This window comes from Leptosomus discolor, chromosome 15, assembly GCF_034619465.1.
Source record: "Leptosomus discolor isolate bLepDis1 chromosome 15, bLepDis1.hap2, whole genome shotgun sequence".
In the NCBI taxonomy this organism is placed as follows: domain Eukaryota; kingdom Metazoa; phylum Chordata; class Aves; order Leptosomiformes; family Leptosomidae; genus Leptosomus; species Leptosomus discolor.
In genome coordinates, this window is record NC_141405.1 from 5,544,809 (window position 1) to 5,563,687 (window position 18,879).

The window sequence follows — 18,879 nt, forward strand, 5'->3', positions numbered from 1 at the left end:
CGTGCCATTCTGGTTACCCGTACTGCGCGTCAGAGACCACAGTGCTCGAACTTACTAGGATAGTGACTTATCCCCGTTTAGGTCAGCTGATTCTGGGTGACACTCTGCTCCCTGTAACCTGTATAAGTCCTTTTCATCTTTAACTTTCGCCTTCAGTCAGTGAAGGCCCCATGCCTTAATGTCTTCTGCTTGGATAGGCTTTCCCTTCTGCTGCAGATCTGAGTGCTTGGCAGGGGCTGAAGGGGGCTTTCTTCTCCGGGAAGAAATGGGTGCGGAAGTTGCTCTGACTTTCATGTCCCTGGCAACTGTGTTGTTGTTGGATGCCCTTTTTACAGGCAGCTGTTACTAATTGGGCTGCTTTGCCTGAGCCTCAGTGTTCTCAGTAAAAATGACACTGGCCCAAACCAGAAGCAGGAGAGGTGACATTTCTGGTATTGGGCCAGGTGGGGCAGCACTGGGGACAGGACTTGCTCTCTAGTGTTGCCTTCCAAACTGTGAAGTCTTCATCCTGGGAAGAAGTTTGTGGGGGTCAGTATTGGCGCTTGCTGCAGGGCTGAGGACTGCAGAGCAGGCTGTGGTGCCTAGTCCTGCACTGGGTGGGGTTAGGCTCTGTATGGGTGGGTTAGCTGAAGACTTTGCCCCTTTCAGGCATCGCGTGGTCTGTGCAAGGGAAACATTTTTGTACTTTAGTCAGAGCTCCCCTTCTGTTCCCGTTATCTGGAAGGAAAGAGATTAAACACAGAGTCGCTCTGTAAAGAGAGAAGGGGTATGGTTAAGGTATTTTGTAAAATGTGTGGCCTTTGGGCTGGGGGAAGAGGAGCTTTCTTTTATGCTAAGGTGACCTTGCAGTACTCAGCATCTCTGTAGCATGAGAGCTTGTTCTGGAATAGTGCTGTGTTTTGGTACACAGGATGCAAACATGAGTAAAGTGCTGTGGAGCATGCGGTTCTGGATGTCGTAGCAAAAAGGGAGCATGGGTAAAGTAACGGAACAGCTAATCTCTCAAGCTTCTTTGAGATATCTTTTTATTTTTTTTTTTGGAGGATGTGTGAAATGTTGAGGAGGGAGGTTGTCTATCAGTAGCACAGCTCTTTAAGGTTGTTAGGTTGTGTCGTGTAACTGCCAAAATTCACAGCTTTTGCTCCAGGTGCTCTGTAGTGTCAGTAGTGTTAGCAGTAGCCTCCTGGAATGCTTTGCACCTGATGTGGTTCCCTTGCAAAGATACCTGCACATAACCTGACACATGATTTTAATAGGATATTTCTCAGATGACTAGAAGCCTATGTTTCTGTTCAAAACACATCTTCCAAAACAGGTAATTACCATGTTGTATCTAGCCATTCTGGATTTTTTCAACATTTAACTTTCCTATTATCGGGCTGTTCACTCTTTCATATGTATCTTACCTGAGCAGAAGATAACATGCCAAAGCAGAGTTAGACCATAGGTGCTTCGTAGAACACCTCTGGAGCATATATTCATTACTCAGGAATAAAGTGACTTTTCAGAAGAAGCGAAGGCAATCATAAGGAAGATTACACTGAAATCTAATTATCTCAGTGATAACTGTGAGCTATAATTGAAATTATATAAGCCTTAGGATTCCTAACTTTCAAACGTGAGATTTTGTCTGATTACCCTGTTACATAAATATTTTTACCATTTTTTTAATGTGGTTTATTCTCCTTTTTCTCTCAGGGACTTCTTAGATTCTTATTCCCCAAATACAGTGTTTAAACTCATGAGAAACAGAAAATAAGAAATAGTTAAGAAACCCAAAGACTAAAGGAATAGAGGTTGACTTATGGTTTCTGCAAAGTCCGTTCTTGTTTCTCTAGGTTGCCTCATGTCTTCTCAAATACATGGTGCTGTCATGTCTAAATGTAAGTGGGCTGTTGTTATTACTTTTAAGTAGGACTGTGGCAGAAAAGCATCCGATTATTTGTGCCCTTCAGTTTGGTCATAGGCTACTTAATTGCTTTGCATTTTCTGCTTTTCTTTGAGAAATGCCTTGGTACATAGGGAATTCTATCAGCATCCTCCAAGAATATGGACATTCTCTTGATGAACTTCAAAACAATTTCCTAGAAACTTACGGTCTTTGCTGAGACTGTCAGAGGCTTGAGCCCAAGAGCAGTGTGTTCTGGACATTGACCACTGCCAGCCTGGATATTTTAGGAATTTACTGTCATGGAGACTGCATGATTTCTGATGGTATCGCATCCCCACCCTCTGCTAGGGTAGAGGATAGAGTTGCTGCTTCTGTGGTATGACTGAAGGTTGGTTGTTTGGTATTACTTGTCTGATATCAGACATGTATCATGGAGTTGCACCTAGCTTTCCAAGGTCTTAAGTTGACAGTAGGCTATCCTCCACTCTTACAGACTGCCTTGGGGCTGTCTGTAGAAAAAGTGGATGGTGTCTGAGGCAGTAATGCCAGCACATTTGAGCATACAATAGTTGTAAATGACTGAAATTTGTGCTGAAGCCAATAACAGCAGTCATTGCAGATGGTGAAGTACCATATTATCAACACTTCTGTTCTCTCTCCACACTCTCACTCCCTTCAAGATGATAAGATTGGAAACATGTTCATTAAATGTGGTCACTTACACTGAAGGGAGAACCTTTACACTGCAAGCAAAACTGGGAAAAAGGACAAATATTGTCAACTTGTTTGCCAAGATACTTGGGCTGAAAGAACTGTCTGAAGTGAATTCTCCCAAAATATGTGTGTATTTACAGTTACAGTGAGCATACAGATTGGAAGCAGCATGGAGTTTTTTGAACCCGTAAAGACTTCAAGGCATTGCTTTGATTTTGTTGTTATTGCTGTTTTTGCTGGCTGCCTTATCCTCATGTCCCTTGAACTGTTTTACAATGTTCAGCTCTCCAGAACTGATCAACTGCAGGCTTCCCTGTTGTAGCACTTGGCTTTGGGTTCCTTATAGCTCTAGTTGCTTGTTTGTGTTTTTCTAGGCTAGCTGAGCTTTTCGGAGTTGCTTCTTAGGTTCTTTCTCCTCTCAGAAACAAGCACTTGTATAGTGCATGTCCGAGATCTGGGGTGCATTAGTGGAAAAAATAATTTATTGCTGAGTTAATAATAAGAGTTATTAGAAGGTAAGAATACCAGCCACTGGAAAAGTCAAGTCAGCAAAGAGGGCAGGAGGCCATCATCAGTCTTCAGAGTAGCTAAAGGAATCCACAGGCTTCCACATAAATATTTTAGATCTTCTATCAGATCTTAGAGTGCACCAAGTGTTGCCTCTGGCAGGTACGGTGGGGCCAAAATCCAGGGGAGCTGTTTGTTCCTTTCTTTGCCTTTGGTTCTGTTTCCATATCCTATTTGTTAGTGACAGTTTGGGCAATGCATCTGGCATACTTATTCAGTGGAGCTGACTATGAATTGAGCAGCATGAAGCCTTCTCTGCTTTTGGCAAAAGTCTAAATGCAATTTTAAAAAAAATTACTTCATCAGAGTCAGTCCGTCGGAGGCATTTCCAGTGGCAGCCCTTGTGGTTATTCCACTCAGTAGCAAAGAAAATTGCAATTAATAGTGAAATTCATCTAGCCCAGAGGATGGCATTCACCTTGATGTGTGAAATCTTAGCCCTTTACTTCTCTGTTCAGGATTTTCTCATCTGTCTAGATTTTGGGAGCAATCTTGCCTCCTGTTTGTCTTGTGATGTCTGTTCACTGTACTCACAAGGACTGTCCATACTTGCTTCTCGTGATGACTTTGAGTACGGCCAGGCACTCCAGTCTGGATGAGGGCCTTCCTTGCATGACTGAGTTTGGAGGGGAAATTCTGCCCGAAATGTTCTCTCTTCTGCTGTCATTTTCGGAGGCCACATCTTTCTGATCTCAGCTCAAGGGCTCAATGAATGCTCTTTATACCTGGATTCCTTCTTAAGTAGCCTTCTCATTTTTTATTCCAAAAAAAATCTTACCTTTGCATTATGAATTTTAAAGGTCCTCTGCTCTAGATGGATCAGACCTCCTCTATATTGGGTGCAGAATATCCATCATCTTTGACAGTTGCAGTCCACATTGAGCAGCTTTGTTCTCAGGTTATAAACACAAACCACTTAGTTTGCCCCTTTCACCATGGCTGTAGTGTTTATTTCTGTTTCAGCGATGCTTTGCAGTCTTGCTGGAGAAGCTTTTGATCCATCGGCTTTCCGGTTGAATTTTCCAAGAGCTAGTTTATGTGTTTGGGTTGTGTGTACTATGCAGTATTTCATGTTGGTAGCTTGGGTTTCTCCTTCCATGTGCGTGTTCCTTTGAAGTGCTTGTTTTCTTATTCATCTTTTAACATCAAACTAACAGCAGACCTGTGGCACTCTAATCTTTTCAGATCATGTAACGGAAAGAATGCTTCTCATTCTGGCAGCTGCACGTTCCCCTTAGACAGCAGTCTCTGCCTGGTCTGAAGGCATCACTCTGTCAGTGAACAGAGTAACTACATGGTAATAATGTATGTATTTTGCAGTACTCTGTTCCAGGATTTTTTGAATGTGTATGTCTGGAGATACCTACTGAAGGAGGAAGTACTGAGATGTTATTTGGGGAGGGTTCTGCCTGAAATCTTTTCTGTGCTCTAGAGAATAAGTTACGGAAACACACAGTAAACCAAAGCAGAAATGTTTCTCTTCTGTATCGCATCTGTATTCACAGGGGAATGTTGTTCTAGTATAGATATTTTTATCATGGAATGTAAGGCGCAGTAGCCCCAGTATACCACTCTGCAGCCAGGATGCCCTGCTGTCGTAAACCACGCTCACCACTATGGTGTCTGAGTAACTGCACTCTGCCTGTCTGAAATAAAACTTGAGTTACTTAGCTACTGAGTTTCAGACTCAATGTGGCTTTATGAGTAGCAGGCTGGTCTTTAGATTTCAGAAATGGAAAGCGTTCATTTAAACTTCTGCAACTGTAACTAAGTAAATTGATGAAGCTGTGTTATTTAGATCTTTTTAAAGAGGAGTTGGTTGTTTGGAATGATACTCCTTAAACGGGGAGGACAGTAAGCAGGACGTTGGCTTCCTTCACTTTGTGTTTCACCAGTGACTTTCTTCAGAAGAAAGCTGTCCTGTGATAAAGGCCTTGGATGGGACTCTGGAGACTTACATACTTAGTTCTCATTTCTGCTACTGCCATCCTGTGTGACCTTGAATAAATTACTTAATCTCTTTAGGTCTCTTTTTCATGTGTATCAAAAAAAAACTTAAACAAAAAACCCCAAAACCTCATACTTACATTTTTATTTATAATGCCTGTTACTGCTCATTACATATATATAATTGCACAATGGAACACCATTTTCAATTGGATTCCTAGCTGCTGTTGCAATAAAAATAATGATAATCTGACTGTATCTTGTAAACATGCCTTGCACAGTGTGATTTGAACATTGTAATTTGATAAATTAATAGCATCTATTTTCCTAGTCAGAATGGCATTGTATCTTTGTCTGGAAATCAAAGCAGCAAGAGAGAGAGATGCTGGATATTTGAGTACAGTAACTAGCTGTTGACTCATATTGTAGTAATTCTTCGCATATAACTGAAAGGAGTTTTTTGAATATTTGTTTCAAACAGCCTATGATTCTTTTGGTCAGTCTGACAGGCTCAGTGTGACTCTAGGAGGTTTCTAAATCTGTGTTGTTTCACAGATACTCTTAAAAGGATCCTGCGCAGTGAGGTTAAGAACTGCAGGGTTGTTCTTCTAGGGATGTTGATATCTGCATTGGAACAGCTGCAAATGAGGAAATAGCAGCTGACTTGAGAATATAGTTTTCAGGTAATGCCCAGTGGCTGATCCTTGCATTCTTAGCAGTGTTAGAGAATACTAAAGGCTCCAACTTCGGGTTTGTATGTTTTCCTGGACTGCAGCTACTAAAGCCTTCTCATCTTTATGCCAAGACATTCTTTGGCCAGTGGGATCATTCCACTGGCTTTTTTTTTTTTTTTATGTGAAATTGGTGCTGGTTTAAATACTTTTGTGTTACAAAAAAAATCTCAGACAGTGTTATGTCCTGCCAGTGACTGGCTGGAGAATCCCTGTGGTGATCAGCAAGATGTAGCTAGCTGCCTTCTGTACTGAACCCTCAGTAAGTGCTGAAATTGGGATGGTACATGAGAATTCTGCACAAAGAAACCTAGGCAAAGGGTTGTGTGAATGAGCCAATAGGCTATTGGAATTGAAGAAAAAGAACTTACTGGGTGTAAATTTGGCAAGAGGGGACTCTGTATTGGATGACCTCTAGGAAAGGATAGGGATGCAGGGAAATGAGCCATGGGAAGGAGGTTGCATTCTGTATACTTGCAAGCTGCTGCCTAGTTCCTTTAAGTTTCTTTAAAAGATTTTGAACTCAAACGTTTGGATTGATGTTTTGCCAGCAGTGAGAAATGATTGTGGACGTGGATGCTGGAGCTTAGAACTATGGTTGTTTGTCAACCTGTGAGTAAATAGGGTAGAGGTTTATATTGGGGCACGTTTTGTCTGTGAGTTTGTGTGGTTGAGTGTGTCTGCCTAGCTCTTGGTCTGTATTTCTCACTCTCTTTTTCTCTTTGTGCCTCACGCAGGCCCTGCCATGAATTTTCTCTGACCCCTTGGGGCCATTCCCACATGAAGCTTTGATGTGTGTGCCCAGAGCTTGATTGACAAGGAAGTTTTGGTGGCTGCAGCAGGGAAACGAAGAGAAAAGGGCAGGGCTTTGAACTAAACGGCTTTGAGCTCTGAGATGCTGTGCTTACTTATCTCCTTCAGAATGTTAATTATTTACCAAGATAATTGGTTGGGAGGGGAAAAAAAGAGAGGGGAGGTTATTAAAAAATTCCAACACTAACACGCTACAAAAACCTCATTTTCCAACTTGCAGCTGGCATGAAAAGGATGTTGTGTGTAAAAGGGCTTGAGTGTATGTGTGTTGGGGGGGGGGCCCTGCTTTTTAAGGCACCCGTTTCCTAAATAGTGGGATCTCTTCAGACGAATGCAGCGGAAACATCAAAGCTCTTGCAAGAGTTTTCTCTGAGGTTTCTAAACCGTGTCTGGTACTTTTTAATTAAAAAAGTTTATGGAGAGCTGTCTTTGTGACTGGAGCAGGCAACCTTAGTCCCCATTGATTGAGGAATGAAATGTTAAAAGACCTAATAAATAATGATTTCTGCTAAAATGTCGGTTCAAGGATGTGAAGATGCCTGGCTACTTTAGCAGGAGCTGAGACTTGGAGTGGACTGATAAATGTCTCCTGCTTCAATCTAACACGATGTAGGCCATACTGTACATGAAAGTCTTCCACAGCCTTTGGATTAATGTCAAAAAACTTGCAATACTACATATTTGAAGTTTGTAGTCAGGAAGATAGGTGAAGCTGTTTCATTTTGCTTCCATTAATACAGTTTTATTAGTTTCTGTATTAGGTAGCGATCCACAGACTTCTCTGTGAAGATCAGGGTTCCTTTGGGTTCTGGTAATTGCTGTGCTGGATCAGGTCCAAGGACTGTCATTCCAGGATCCTGACTGTGCTGGTGGTGGCAACAGAGGTTCAAGAAAACTCAAGAGCAGGCAGCCTGCCCTGCACGATTCCTAAGTATGCATTAATGATACGAAGAGGGGCAGTTGCTTGCTTTTATTTTGTATTGGATCAAGAGGAGAAATTTAGTGTTAGTGTTTTGCCGGGGTAAATGTAGGCCATTAATGAACATTTTCTGTACAGTTTCTGGCTATGACAGTACTTACCTCTTTTACACTATGATAATTTGGTTTCTTTACCTGTCTTGTAGTACAAGGCCTTCTGAAAGTGTGAAATAATTGTTTCAGCTAGTTTTTCTTTATGTAGTATTACACTGACTTGTTAATTCTGGTAGTAAGTATATTTTTCTTTCAGAATCCTTCCTGGTACAGCTAGTTACACCATATCATACTAATCTTCTGTGTATCACCTTGAAACCCTTTTAAAAATACAAGCCTGTGCTTGCAGCAGTGTCTGTTTTTAGTGCAAAGCTTAGTAATTTTACATCTCTTACTCTGCGGTCCCTTGAGAACACTTGGATGTACCATCTGCACGTAGTGATGTAGTGCTTTTTAATGTATCACTTTGTTCCAGCACCAGTTTTTCAACTGCTTCAGTTTCTTTCAAGGTGTGGTGTCATACTATAATCACTGTAAGTGGCACAGGTACCTGTACTCCTCTCTTGCCTGCAGTTGCTTTTGTGATCCCTCAGTTGCACCAGTGGGACTGTGAGTCCAGTTTTACTGTTTCTCTGGTCCCCAGCAAAGAACGAAGAGATAATTAAGGGACTGATGCATCTGACATATAGGGAGAGGCAGAGAGTTGGGCTTGTTAAGCCTGGAAAAGAGAAGCCTCTTGGGGGGTCCTGTCAATGTGTGTAATAAACAGCAAGGGAGAGGGGCCAGACTTTTCTCAGTGGTGCTCAATAAAAGAACGATAAAACATGAATTACAGGAACTTCCATTGAAATAAAAGGGAAAAAAACCCAAACAACAGAAAAACAAGCCCACTGAAAGGGTGATCTAACACTGGAACAGGTTGCCTGGGCAGGTTGCAGAGTCTCCATCCTTGTTGGTATTCAGAAACCAACTGGCCATGATGGTCCTGAGAAACCTACTCTAGCTGACCCTGCTCAGAGCAGGGGGATTTGGACTGGGCAATCTTCAGATGCCCTTGCCAGCCTCAGCCGTTCAGTATTCTGTGGTGGCAATGACATTGCAGGATATTTCTGCCCTTTTAGCTGCTTGGTCTCGAGAACAGAGTTACTCTTCTCCAAAGTTACTCATCTCCCTGATGATGAAACTGATCCAAAGAAGTAATTGAAATTATCTTCTTTAATTGGACTCCTTAATCTTAATAATTGATGTCACAACCAATTATGTTAGTGACTTCCTTTATTTGAACTTCTTACTGTAATTTTTTGTTGTTTTAATCCTTGAATGGTATTTTAGCTCTCTGAATTTCGTTCCCTACACCCTTTCCGCTGCTTCATTCCTTATTATTGACCTCAGAAGTATGAGCTACCAAAGTTGAAATGTCTTTGTTATTTTTTTAAATTATGCGTAAATTACAACATCTGCTAGTTTGCTTTAATGCTTGCTTCCCTGCTTGCTTATTTTAGTTAGGGCTGCACGGCGTTTCTAGGACTCCATTTTTCAAAGTAATGTTTATTCAACAGCTAAGGATTTTACTTCCATTTCCTCTGACTTCCAGGTCTTTAATCGGCATGATTAATTTTGTTAACTCTTTCTAAAATATGGTATTCATGTTAATTGTTCATACGTTTTCATTTCTTACGGTGTTGAATTTTATTACATTGTGATCACTGTTTCTTATTGGCTTGAATCTGATCCTGTGTATTACTTGGGACTAGTTGAAAATAATCAGTTTTCTTTTATGTTTACAATTTGTTCAATAGGTCATCATTTGAGTTACTGACAAATTACTTCTCAACTTCTCAATGTCATTTAATGTGTTAATATGTTGAACGTAATTAATATTTTGTATTTAATTTTATATAGTATATATTTATGCAGAGGTAGTCGAATAAAGCTGTTTAGCCATGATGTAAGAGACCGAGTGTAAAGCAATGAAAGGAGAAGATTGAGAATGGCTGATGTCAACATAAGTTGTCAGAAGCTTCGTCATTTTGATTTGTTGCTATTTAAAACTGGAGAAAAACAAGTGAACTGCATCAAGCCAGATACGATCTGGTGCATTACATTTGAGTAACTCGAGAGATGTCAGTTGCCATCTCATTCTTCTGATGTGATGGGTATACACCTTAAAATGGGGGAAACTGAACTATAAAGCAGGGTATGTAGGTAATTTATGAACAGGTTAAATTAGGAACTAGGCCTACTGACCAGAATTGTAGAGATTTCCACTTTACTTTTTTTTTTTTTTTTTTTTTTTTTTTTTTAAACCCTTCCCTGCAGAGAGTGCCTTTTCTCTGTGGAGTGGTAGTTAATGGTAGAGTGGCAAAAGCTGACTCTGGCTTTATTGGACTTCTGGATTGTAGAAGGAAGAGTTTGTTCTCTTTAATTATGAGCTAATGGGAACTCTGTTTAATGTGCTTTTTGGGTATGCATTTGACCAGCAGTTGATTCTTGTTGTGGAACGCTGAAGAGGTAGTGAAAAGATAGGATTCAAGGTAATGTGGTGCGTGGCTTTCTGGGGCTGTTGCCAGTGAGACAGGCAGTGTCTCCCACCTTTCCACTGATGTAGTCAGCCAGGGTGCTGTGGCATTATCCTTTTTTCATAGGTCTTTCTATATGGAGACAGTATGTACAAGATCACAGGCTCAGTAAATTTACGGACTTTAACTTACTCTCTTGGTTCAGTACTTCATGATCTATATGTGGTGGTTTTTCAGGTGTGCCACGCAGTGTAATTAAAGCACACACTAAATTAATTATGATTTGGCTGACTGACATCTCAAACAATAGTCAGAGAGGGATTGTTGAAAAACAGAGATCACTTACGCTGGTGTTTTGCTGAAATTAGTTCTGACCACACTGTTCATTATTTTTATCTGATTTGGAGGTAGATATATAAATACAAAATAATCATTAATAGCATTTGCAGTGAAATAAAGGTCATCAGACTGATAAATGCAGACATGAAAAAGGCAGTTCTACAGTTATCTAGGTCACATAACGAGCTAAATGGATGAAAAAAAATGTTCAAATATGGCAGTTATTCTGACAAGTAGGAACTAGGAGTTCAGGCTGGCTTTATAAAAGGATAGACTGCATCCTGGAAAGCTGTTGAAACTAGACAAATTCCAACTATAGACAGGGTATAAATGTAATAGAAGAATCTAGAATAGATTTCTGAGGACATAGCTGGATTTTCCTTCTCTTACTATCAGCCACTCAGGTCTTGGAAGATTCTTAATCATACTCATGTTATCTGCTCAGCAGTGGAGAATGTGCGTGAAATATAATGGCCTGAGATACGGTGACAGAGGAAAACAAATGGCAGGTCATCTGCGCAACGAGCACTTGCTGTACAGGTCTCATCATCTGTGTGTAGTAGAATAGATAATAGAATTTTTGCTTCATGTCCCATGCTCTACACAAGTTTAGCCTTTTCTGAATTATAGATGGTTCAGTGACCTCAGCTTGAACTCTGTGAATTTGTCTGTAGCTGTCTAACCTGTCTCTAATATTCACAGAGAACTGTGAAAGCATCTACAATCAGCGATCTCTTCTTTTCCCTGTTTGCTGCAGGCTAAACTCTTTCCAGCTGCTGTCATTCATTTTGGATCTGAGGAGCGCAGGGGTGAGTGAATTTCCTCTCTTCTTCAGCTGACTATATAGGTCCTGTAGTAGACTCAAAAGAATTCCATCCTTATGTTCAGAGTTCTTCCAAGAAAAGATAGCACAGTCCTTGAGAATGCTGGTAAATGTTCCTATTCCGAATGGCTGAAGCTCTTCAGAGATAGCTTGGTCAGTTATCTTGAACACAAAAGTAAACATAATACTTTTCGTATGGGATTTGTTAGGCAATGTCTACTGTGGGGACAGCAGTGCTAGAAGAACGACTCTGTAGAAGGAAATTCCATGGTTCGAAATGTTAACTAGACAAATGACTATGAAACACTTTTACAGACCTCCTATTGTAGCGGACTGGCTGGAGGTGGGAAAACAGATCTGAGTCTTTGATTCTTTGACACCTCTGGTTTGTCCTTAGAATCTCAGTTTCTCCCAGAGATTAAAGCATGCTCTGGCTTCACAGAAAAGTTTCTGAGATGCAGTGAGCACTGAAAGAAAGTGTCAAGATCTTGAGGTTTGAATGATGAAATAGGGTACCTTGAATTGTAAAAGAAACTGTTAGTTTAAAAGTGTTCTGTGTCAGCTGGGGGCAGGTGATGGGAGATTTGCTATAGCATACAGCAGGTGTTTGCTGAGCTGAGAGCTATGTGATTCTGTGGTGACTGATGTCTCTATGTTACCAAACAAATGTTTGGTTTTTTTAAAACAGATTGTTACCTGAAATCAGACCTGCTGAGCTCTGCAGTTTCCCCTTCTGCAGCTGATTTGTTAGTAGCCAGGTACGTTGGGACTGAATAGAGTTGCAAATGGATATTTCGGGGACGGGAAGCATGAAATGAGCCCATTTTACTACTAAGAAATGTGTTCTGAAGAAACCAGGGCTTAATTTTGTCCTGAAACAGTCATACTGTAATACTTGACTTCATAGCTTTGTGAGTCCTTTGCAAAGTGGGATTTCAGTGACTAAAGTAAATCCTAGAGCTTTTATAATGAAAAATAAGAGCCTTTTCAATCTGACTTTAAAAGTTTAAAGATGGTGGTGGTACAAGGGGCTATTATAAAAAAGTAAAGCTTAATTCTACTTGCTTATTTTCTTCCTCAGATGTTTGTCCAAATCATTAGTTCCTTCTGCCTCATCATCTTTAGAATCAACAGTTTCATCCCTATCTGAACCAGAAGTGGGAAGTGACAGAAAGATCAATGAGCAGCCAGAGCCAGCAAGCGTGCATGAAGCTCCACAGGTGCTGAGAAGAGCCCCTGGGAAAATACCCAAATGGCTGAAGCTGCCAGGTATCATGAAATCAGAGGAGAGCTCTTCGCATTCTGAACTCCCCAGAAAGGCAGGCTCCTCTGTGCCAAACACATTGGATGTTGACAATATTCTTGAAGACGTCAACATAAGGCTTGCAGGACGGTTGGTTCAGTGCTTTGTCAATCACTAATCAGTTTGTGTCTTAAACCTCAGCCTTCACTGAGAAGTATCTGAATGCAGTCTCTGGGCATTGTTGTCTGGTGTCTAATCCATATGCTTGCAGCATTCTTAACTACGTTCTGGGCTTAGTGTGTTAAATTCTTAACTATGCTAGTGTAGATCAAATATTAGTAGGCGTGATATTCTACCCGCCAAGGGCCCACGTCATCTGTTAAACCTCTGTCGTTATTTTTCCTTTGCTGGTATAGTCTGGTTTAATACTTTCCTTTATCTTGATTTTTTTTTTTTTTTGGAGTCAGTTTTTCTGGTTTTAATCTTCACTGCAAAACAGTAGTGGCTTTGCATAGTTAAGATTTCAACCAAGTTTCCATTATGAATTTTTTCTTGGTTTATCCTGATCAGAAAACTGCAGCCTTGTTCTTAGTCCCAGAACCAATAGCTTATGTGTGGGTTTATATGAGAATTTATACAAAATATAAAGTAACTAGAAGAAGGATTCCTGAATTAAACAATTAGCAATATTCATTTTTTGATGCAGTGGCAAAGAGGAGGAAAAACGAGAAGAAAAAAAAAAGAAAGCTGACATTCAATCAGCCCCCTTAATGGCAATAACATCAGGAAGAATTATATGGAATTGCCTGGTTAATAATGCGAAACGTTAACTTCCTGAATGAGAATTTTAGTACTTGATTCTGGAAGATACTGTGGGGCCATCAACTCCAGCAAGCACAGGATAAGATGTGAAATGATTGCTGGAGGGCTGCAAACAGTGGGTTGATGCGTTTCCCCACTGTGGCTGGTCTGTTTTAGACTGGTACTGGGATACTGATGCAGATAGTGTGGGAAATGGTATCTTTACTGTTTCCCATTTCCAGTATGCTTGAAGCATTCGACTTAAGAGCAGAACTAACTTTCCCAAGTAAAGATTATCTGGATAAAGTACAAAATAACATGTCACCTACCTCTGCAGGTTACTCATTAGCAGCTGGTATGAAAGGTTAATAACATGCTCTAACATGCATGTTAATAACACAGGATGAAGTTCCCCACTCTGAAAGTTATGATGTATTCACCATTCCATCTCCCTAAGAAGCGCTGCTACGTGTTCCCTAGCTGTTGGCTGAGCACAGTGGTATATAGAGCCTTCAGCAACCTGATCATGTTATTGAGAAATGATACATTGCAAATTATGTAGTTAAGTGTTTTAATGCTCTTATGTTTATTTTGTAGGTGGGAAGAAATGAAACGTTCTGGGCTGCTGAGTCAGTGAGCAGTCAGCTGTGCCCCTTTCCCGATGAACTTACTCGCAATGTGTAAGAAATTGTTGACAGCCCTGGAGAGATCTAATCTGTATGAACATTAGTTAGAAAACAGCTATTTCAGATGCCAGTTTCACCTTTTGGAGGAGTGGAAGGCCTGTTTGTGATCTTTGTGACTGCAGAAGCAAGGTTAGAGGTTAAACTTAAGGTTTCTTGCACGCAAATAATATGAATAGGGAATTAAGGGGGAAATAATTCCAATATACTTTCTGTGAAGGACTTTGTTTCTATCCATATTTTTGAATTAAAATCTTCCCAGTTCTACCTTCAGAGTAACATGAGTCTAGCTGCCTGAATTCTAGCAGCAAGATTACAATCTGATTCAGTTTTGCCTATAATTATGTGCTGCCTAGAACAAGACTTCTCTCTGCTTCTTGCTGGCTGGGGTTAGTGCTGCTGATAATTCTAGGCATAGATGGCTGGAAAGTGAGTGAAGAGGAAGCGATTGGGTCACTTAAAACTGTTCAAATGGGCTTTTCCTGTGAACCTCTTGGTCTGCTGCACTTCTGTTGTTTTCAGTTGCCAGAATCTTGTCAACAGAGAACACAGGTGTCTGTCAATGGAATATGGAGTTTTTCTGCCCCAAGTTCTGTGTTTTATTTTCACTGCATATAGTTAACATCAGTAATTACAGTTACAGTGAGGAAAAAAAACCCATCCAGTAGAAGGGTCTCTTCACGTGACCTTCGGTCTATGGACTGCTGTGGTGCGAATGTTTCCAAGCAGAGTAGCTGTTCTCTGCAGTACAGTTCGTGTACAGGGGGAGGCACTGGTCCAGGTCTTTGCCTCCTGCAGATGTTGTACGGGGATGAATATTGTTGGTTACAATGGTGCATCATGGAGATGAGCTCTACAGTGCCACAGCAGCCACGGTGCTGTATTTTATTTGAAGTCTTCTCCATGGATCAGTGACTCATTGGGCAGATGGGGTTCCATGTTACGGTAATAACGTGTTTTCCATTTTCCTTGTATAGACAATTGTTCCCTGAACTACATGTGCATCTGCACAATTTGTAGATGTAATAAAGCAGAGTGGCCATGGGAGGCCTTTTTGTCGGTCTCTTTGATAATATGTTTCTTCCCCCAGTACTCAGTTTCTCGGTCAGTTCACAGGAACCTGCTCCCTTTTCAATGGGCCTGTCATGCCTCATTCCCTTCCTCCCATTTTTTTTCAACAAAGCAAAACGGAGCTTTGTACCATCTGAATGAACTTCAAAGTGGCTAGAAAGGGCACCCAGGGTTCCTGGCACTTGTCATTGTCTCCCAGCCTGGCCAACATTTCCCTTCAGGTCTAATTACTTCCAAATGCTCCCACATGCTTTGAAGAAACTCAGAGGGAGGGGGAGGCATGAAAGAAAGGTGGAAGAGGAAGAAGGAGACTCAAAGTGGAGGGAGCGGAATGCTTTAGCAAAAATGTTGATTGATTTCTTCTATGTCACCCACGCATGAACAGGGAATATGTGCAGCCAGTAGCAATGGGGAATGCAAGAGCACTCTGTGCAGATGCTGCTCTAATTCTGGCGTTTGACAGGCTGTAGAACAGCAAAACAAAAATTAAAATTATGTTTAAAGTTTATTACTTTAGTGGATTAAGTGGGGGCTATGCCTACACGCCATAGGACTACCTGTATCTTGGTTCAGGTGCTATGGCAGGAGTATTCATTTCACAGAAGTCGGAGGCAGAAGAGCTAGTAGAGGTGCTTTGCTGAATTTATGCAGGATATATCAGAGGGCAACTAATAGCCACAGCTAATGATAGGTGATGGTATACTTGTGCTGGTGGTTTTGATTCACAGGGTTAGAATAAACAGAAGTAGTCTGGTTGGTAGGAAGTTGTAGTGTGCTTTCAGATGTGCTAGTCTTACTTTTTGAAGAGCACAGGCAAGGTCAAATAGTACTGATGTGCTTGGCTGTTTTCATTACAGCAGTTTTGACAAAGTGTTAGCACCGTAACTATCACCTGCAAGGACTTGATAGAGGAAAACAGAAGGAAAAGTTTAGGGACACAAGCAACAATATCATTATTACTGGAGCAGTTTCATGGGTTAAGTACAGGGATGAGGATTCAGACTTCATATTGCTAATGGTGTCCATTACCTCAGTCAGTTCTGCCCATGCTTGTCCCTTGTGTAACGCAGCCATGCATCAAATGCAACTTAACCTACTTCTCTTTCAGGAGAATGAAAAATTGGTATCTTCAACAGCTAGACCAGGGGTCTTACTCCCCTTTCCCTATGCAAAGAAGAGTTAGTTTTAGCTGCTGCTGCTATTAAAATATTGGTTTACTACTAACATTTATGTCAGCAATGCTCTTCAGTCAAGAATAGACCTGTATGGACCAGGTACATCAGGGAAGTGAATTTGAGCCTTTTTAGGGCAGCAGCTTTGAGACCTGTATCGGTAGGTGTCAGAAGTGGGGGAAGGTGAGGATTTAAAATCTGGAAAAGGCAAGAACATAGGAGTGAATTCTTTTAAGAGGGACAAGATGCCCCCATATTTAAAACTGCAGGCTCTTCACTAAGGTAGTTGCCTCAAGGATTCCTACTCTGCCACAGAACAATACATGGAGATGCCTGATGAGCTATAGTAGCTGAACTCATCCCTGGGGTTTTGGGGGATTCCAAGGTAGTATTACTTGCATTTTTTTGCTATTGCCTTTTTTTACCATATGGTTGTGGGGCTAAAGGCTGAACTAGGTCAGTTCCTTCATTGGTTTCGTCGTACAGCTGCACAAACAGTTGTCTTGGCAAAGAGGCTGCAGTGCAGAGGGATGGGGCACTGCCTAAGCTGGTACTGTCATCAGAAAGAATGTGTATTAAGTTGTGGTTCTAGTTGGAAGTTTTGAAGTGGCTGGTGTCCTGAGTGATGACCTTGATGGCTCTTGGCTGAGAGTACAGTAACCTACTGAGGCTCCACCTGTCAATGGGGAAAAATGGCTCGCTATGACTAATCGCGAAGTCTACAGATAGCCAACAACAGTGTGTGCAATCCTTAAGACACGCTGGTGTCAGCTGCTTTTCATGCAGCTGGCTGTGTATTTCCCAACAAAGCCAGTTCAGTTGTGTGGGTCCTGCCTACATGTGTAAGGTTTCTTATTTCACAGCTTCCCCCTGTGGCCCCCCTGCTGGCTGAGGGGCCAGGATGTCCCATGATGTGGGATTTTCACACATGCTGTTTGTTATTCTGTCCTTTTTCCTTTCGTCCTACAAAGATTTAGAGAAGAGGGTGGGTGAGGGGGAAACTTTGCAAGTCTTTGAAGCAACTTGACTTTCGATGATTAATTGCAGCAAAGAGCTACACAAGGGAGGGAGACTCGGTTTTAATTTATTGATGTTTCTTTGTGAGAACAAATTTATAGCAGGGGGGAAGCAGCTTCTGAGGAGAATATCAAATGGTTAAAAGGTTCCAAGCATTCTTTGATGTCACAGCCCTCGAGAAATACTGGAAGGTAGTGAGGGACAGACACTGTTTATTTATAAAATAAAGATCAGTTACCTGCTTTTGGCAAGAGTCTGCAACTGAGCTCCTGTTAACAACCTATTCATTAGGCTTGGAGCTGGACCCAAAGTTTCTGCCACAGCTGCCTGCCAAGGTGATGAGAGGCTGAGGTTTGGACATTTCCAGCTCTTAAGTCTTTCCATGCATCTCTCTGAAGCAGCACCCATTTCTCACATTAGCTGAGAAGGCAACAGCGTCTTCCCGTGCTGTGAAGTACAGGCTACTGTTAAAGGAGTAAGGCAGCAAGATGGAAACCAGTTACACGCTTGGCCAACCAAAACAAGCCCGTGGCAGCCTCTTTTCAAAAACAGCATCTGACGGCACACAGTTGCCTAGGGCTTTGTCATGCTTAGTCAAGGAGAGAGGGAACGGAAGCAAAATGGCAGAGAAAGAAGTTGAGACTGTTCTTCCTGGAGCTAGATGCTGAGGAGGAGCCAGATGTTCGGTGTCAGGTCAGGATCTTCTGCTGGCAAGCCCCGCGTGCTTCATGAGACTTCTAGAAGTCTAGAAGCTGTAAGGAGAGAGCACCAAGCCAGTCAGCCCATATCCAAACCATCTCCCCCCAGGATGAGGACTAAGCTCCTTCAGCCCCCATCTTTGTCTTCCCCGAGTGCAGTTCAGCTGCTGCAGCTACGCACCAGCTGCGGCAGCACCTTCTCCACGTGCTCGAGCTCCACTTCCCCCAGCTCCTCCGCCTGGGCCTGCCGCGCCGCCCGCGCCGCCGCTTCTGCGGGGCGAGCGCAAGAGAAGGGCTGTCAGAGGGGCCCGGCGGGGCCGCGGGCTGGCTTTCGGGGGCAGGGCCCAGCCCCCCAGAACGCAGGCCTAGCTCCCCGGAGGCGCCGGCAGCGAGAGCTGCAGGGCTGGAGCTCGGCGGGGTGCGCGGGGAGGAGAGGGGGCTGCCCTGCGGCCGTGGGGCGGGCCTCGAGCCGGCAACGGGCTCCCGTCACGGTGCAGGCTGGCCCTGAGCCCGACACCGGGAGCGGGTGCTGCGCGCTCACCTCGGACGAAGACCCTCAGCATCTCCGCCATGAGCAGCTGCGCGTCGCCGCTAACTGCAACGACAAAGCGCTTAGGGAAGGCGCGGGCCGGGCCCGGCCCGCCCCGTCCGCCGCCCCTGCCCCGGTACCTCGGGTCCTGCCGTCCCGGAAATGGAGGCGGAGCAGCCGGTCCACGGTTTCCTGCGCGGAGAGGAGCGCGGATGAGCGGGGCCGGGCGGGGGCAGCCCGGGAATGAGACCCCCGCCCGGGCCCGGGCCGGCCGCACCTTCCTGAAGCCGCCGGCGCGGCTCTCCCGCTCTTCCATGGCGCCGCGCGCTGCCGGCCCCGCCTCCCGGAA

At 42.9% G+C, this 18,879-nt stretch overlaps 2 protein-coding genes across 2 annotated transcripts in view; one reads left to right on the top strand and one right to left on the bottom strand.

Moving 5' to 3' along the window:
- Positions 1 to 14,311, top strand: part of ASPSCR1 (ASPSCR1 tether for SLC2A4, UBX domain containing) — a 46,364-nt gene extending 32,053 nt beyond the window's left edge. The window contains exons 13-16 of the mRNA XM_086473458.1: positions 11,251 to 11,302; positions 12,005 to 12,074; positions 12,398 to 12,585; positions 13,958 to 14,311. Of these exons, the coding sequence (XP_086329584.1) occupies positions 11,251 to 11,302; positions 12,005 to 12,074; positions 12,398 to 12,585; positions 13,958 to 13,971 (324 nt within the window). The 3' untranslated portion in view covers positions 13,972 to 14,311. The remainder of the gene's footprint in view (positions 1 to 11,250; positions 11,303 to 12,004; positions 12,075 to 12,397; positions 12,586 to 13,957) is intronic.
- Positions 14,312 to 17,349: 3,038 nt separating this feature from the next.
- On the bottom strand, positions 17,350 to 18,846 carry CENPX (centromere protein X). Its single transcript, XM_086473747.1, has 5 exons — positions 18,808 to 18,846; positions 18,671 to 18,722; positions 18,543 to 18,596; positions 18,183 to 18,271; positions 17,350 to 18,055 (listed from the first exon to the last, which is right to left on the bottom strand). The coding sequence occupies exons 1-5, from the start codon at positions 18,844 to 18,846 to the stop codon at positions 18,041 to 18,043; spliced, it is 249 nt and encodes an 82-aa protein (XP_086329873.1). The 3' UTR covers positions 17,350 to 18,040.
- Positions 18,847 to 18,879: the final 33 nt, after the last annotated feature.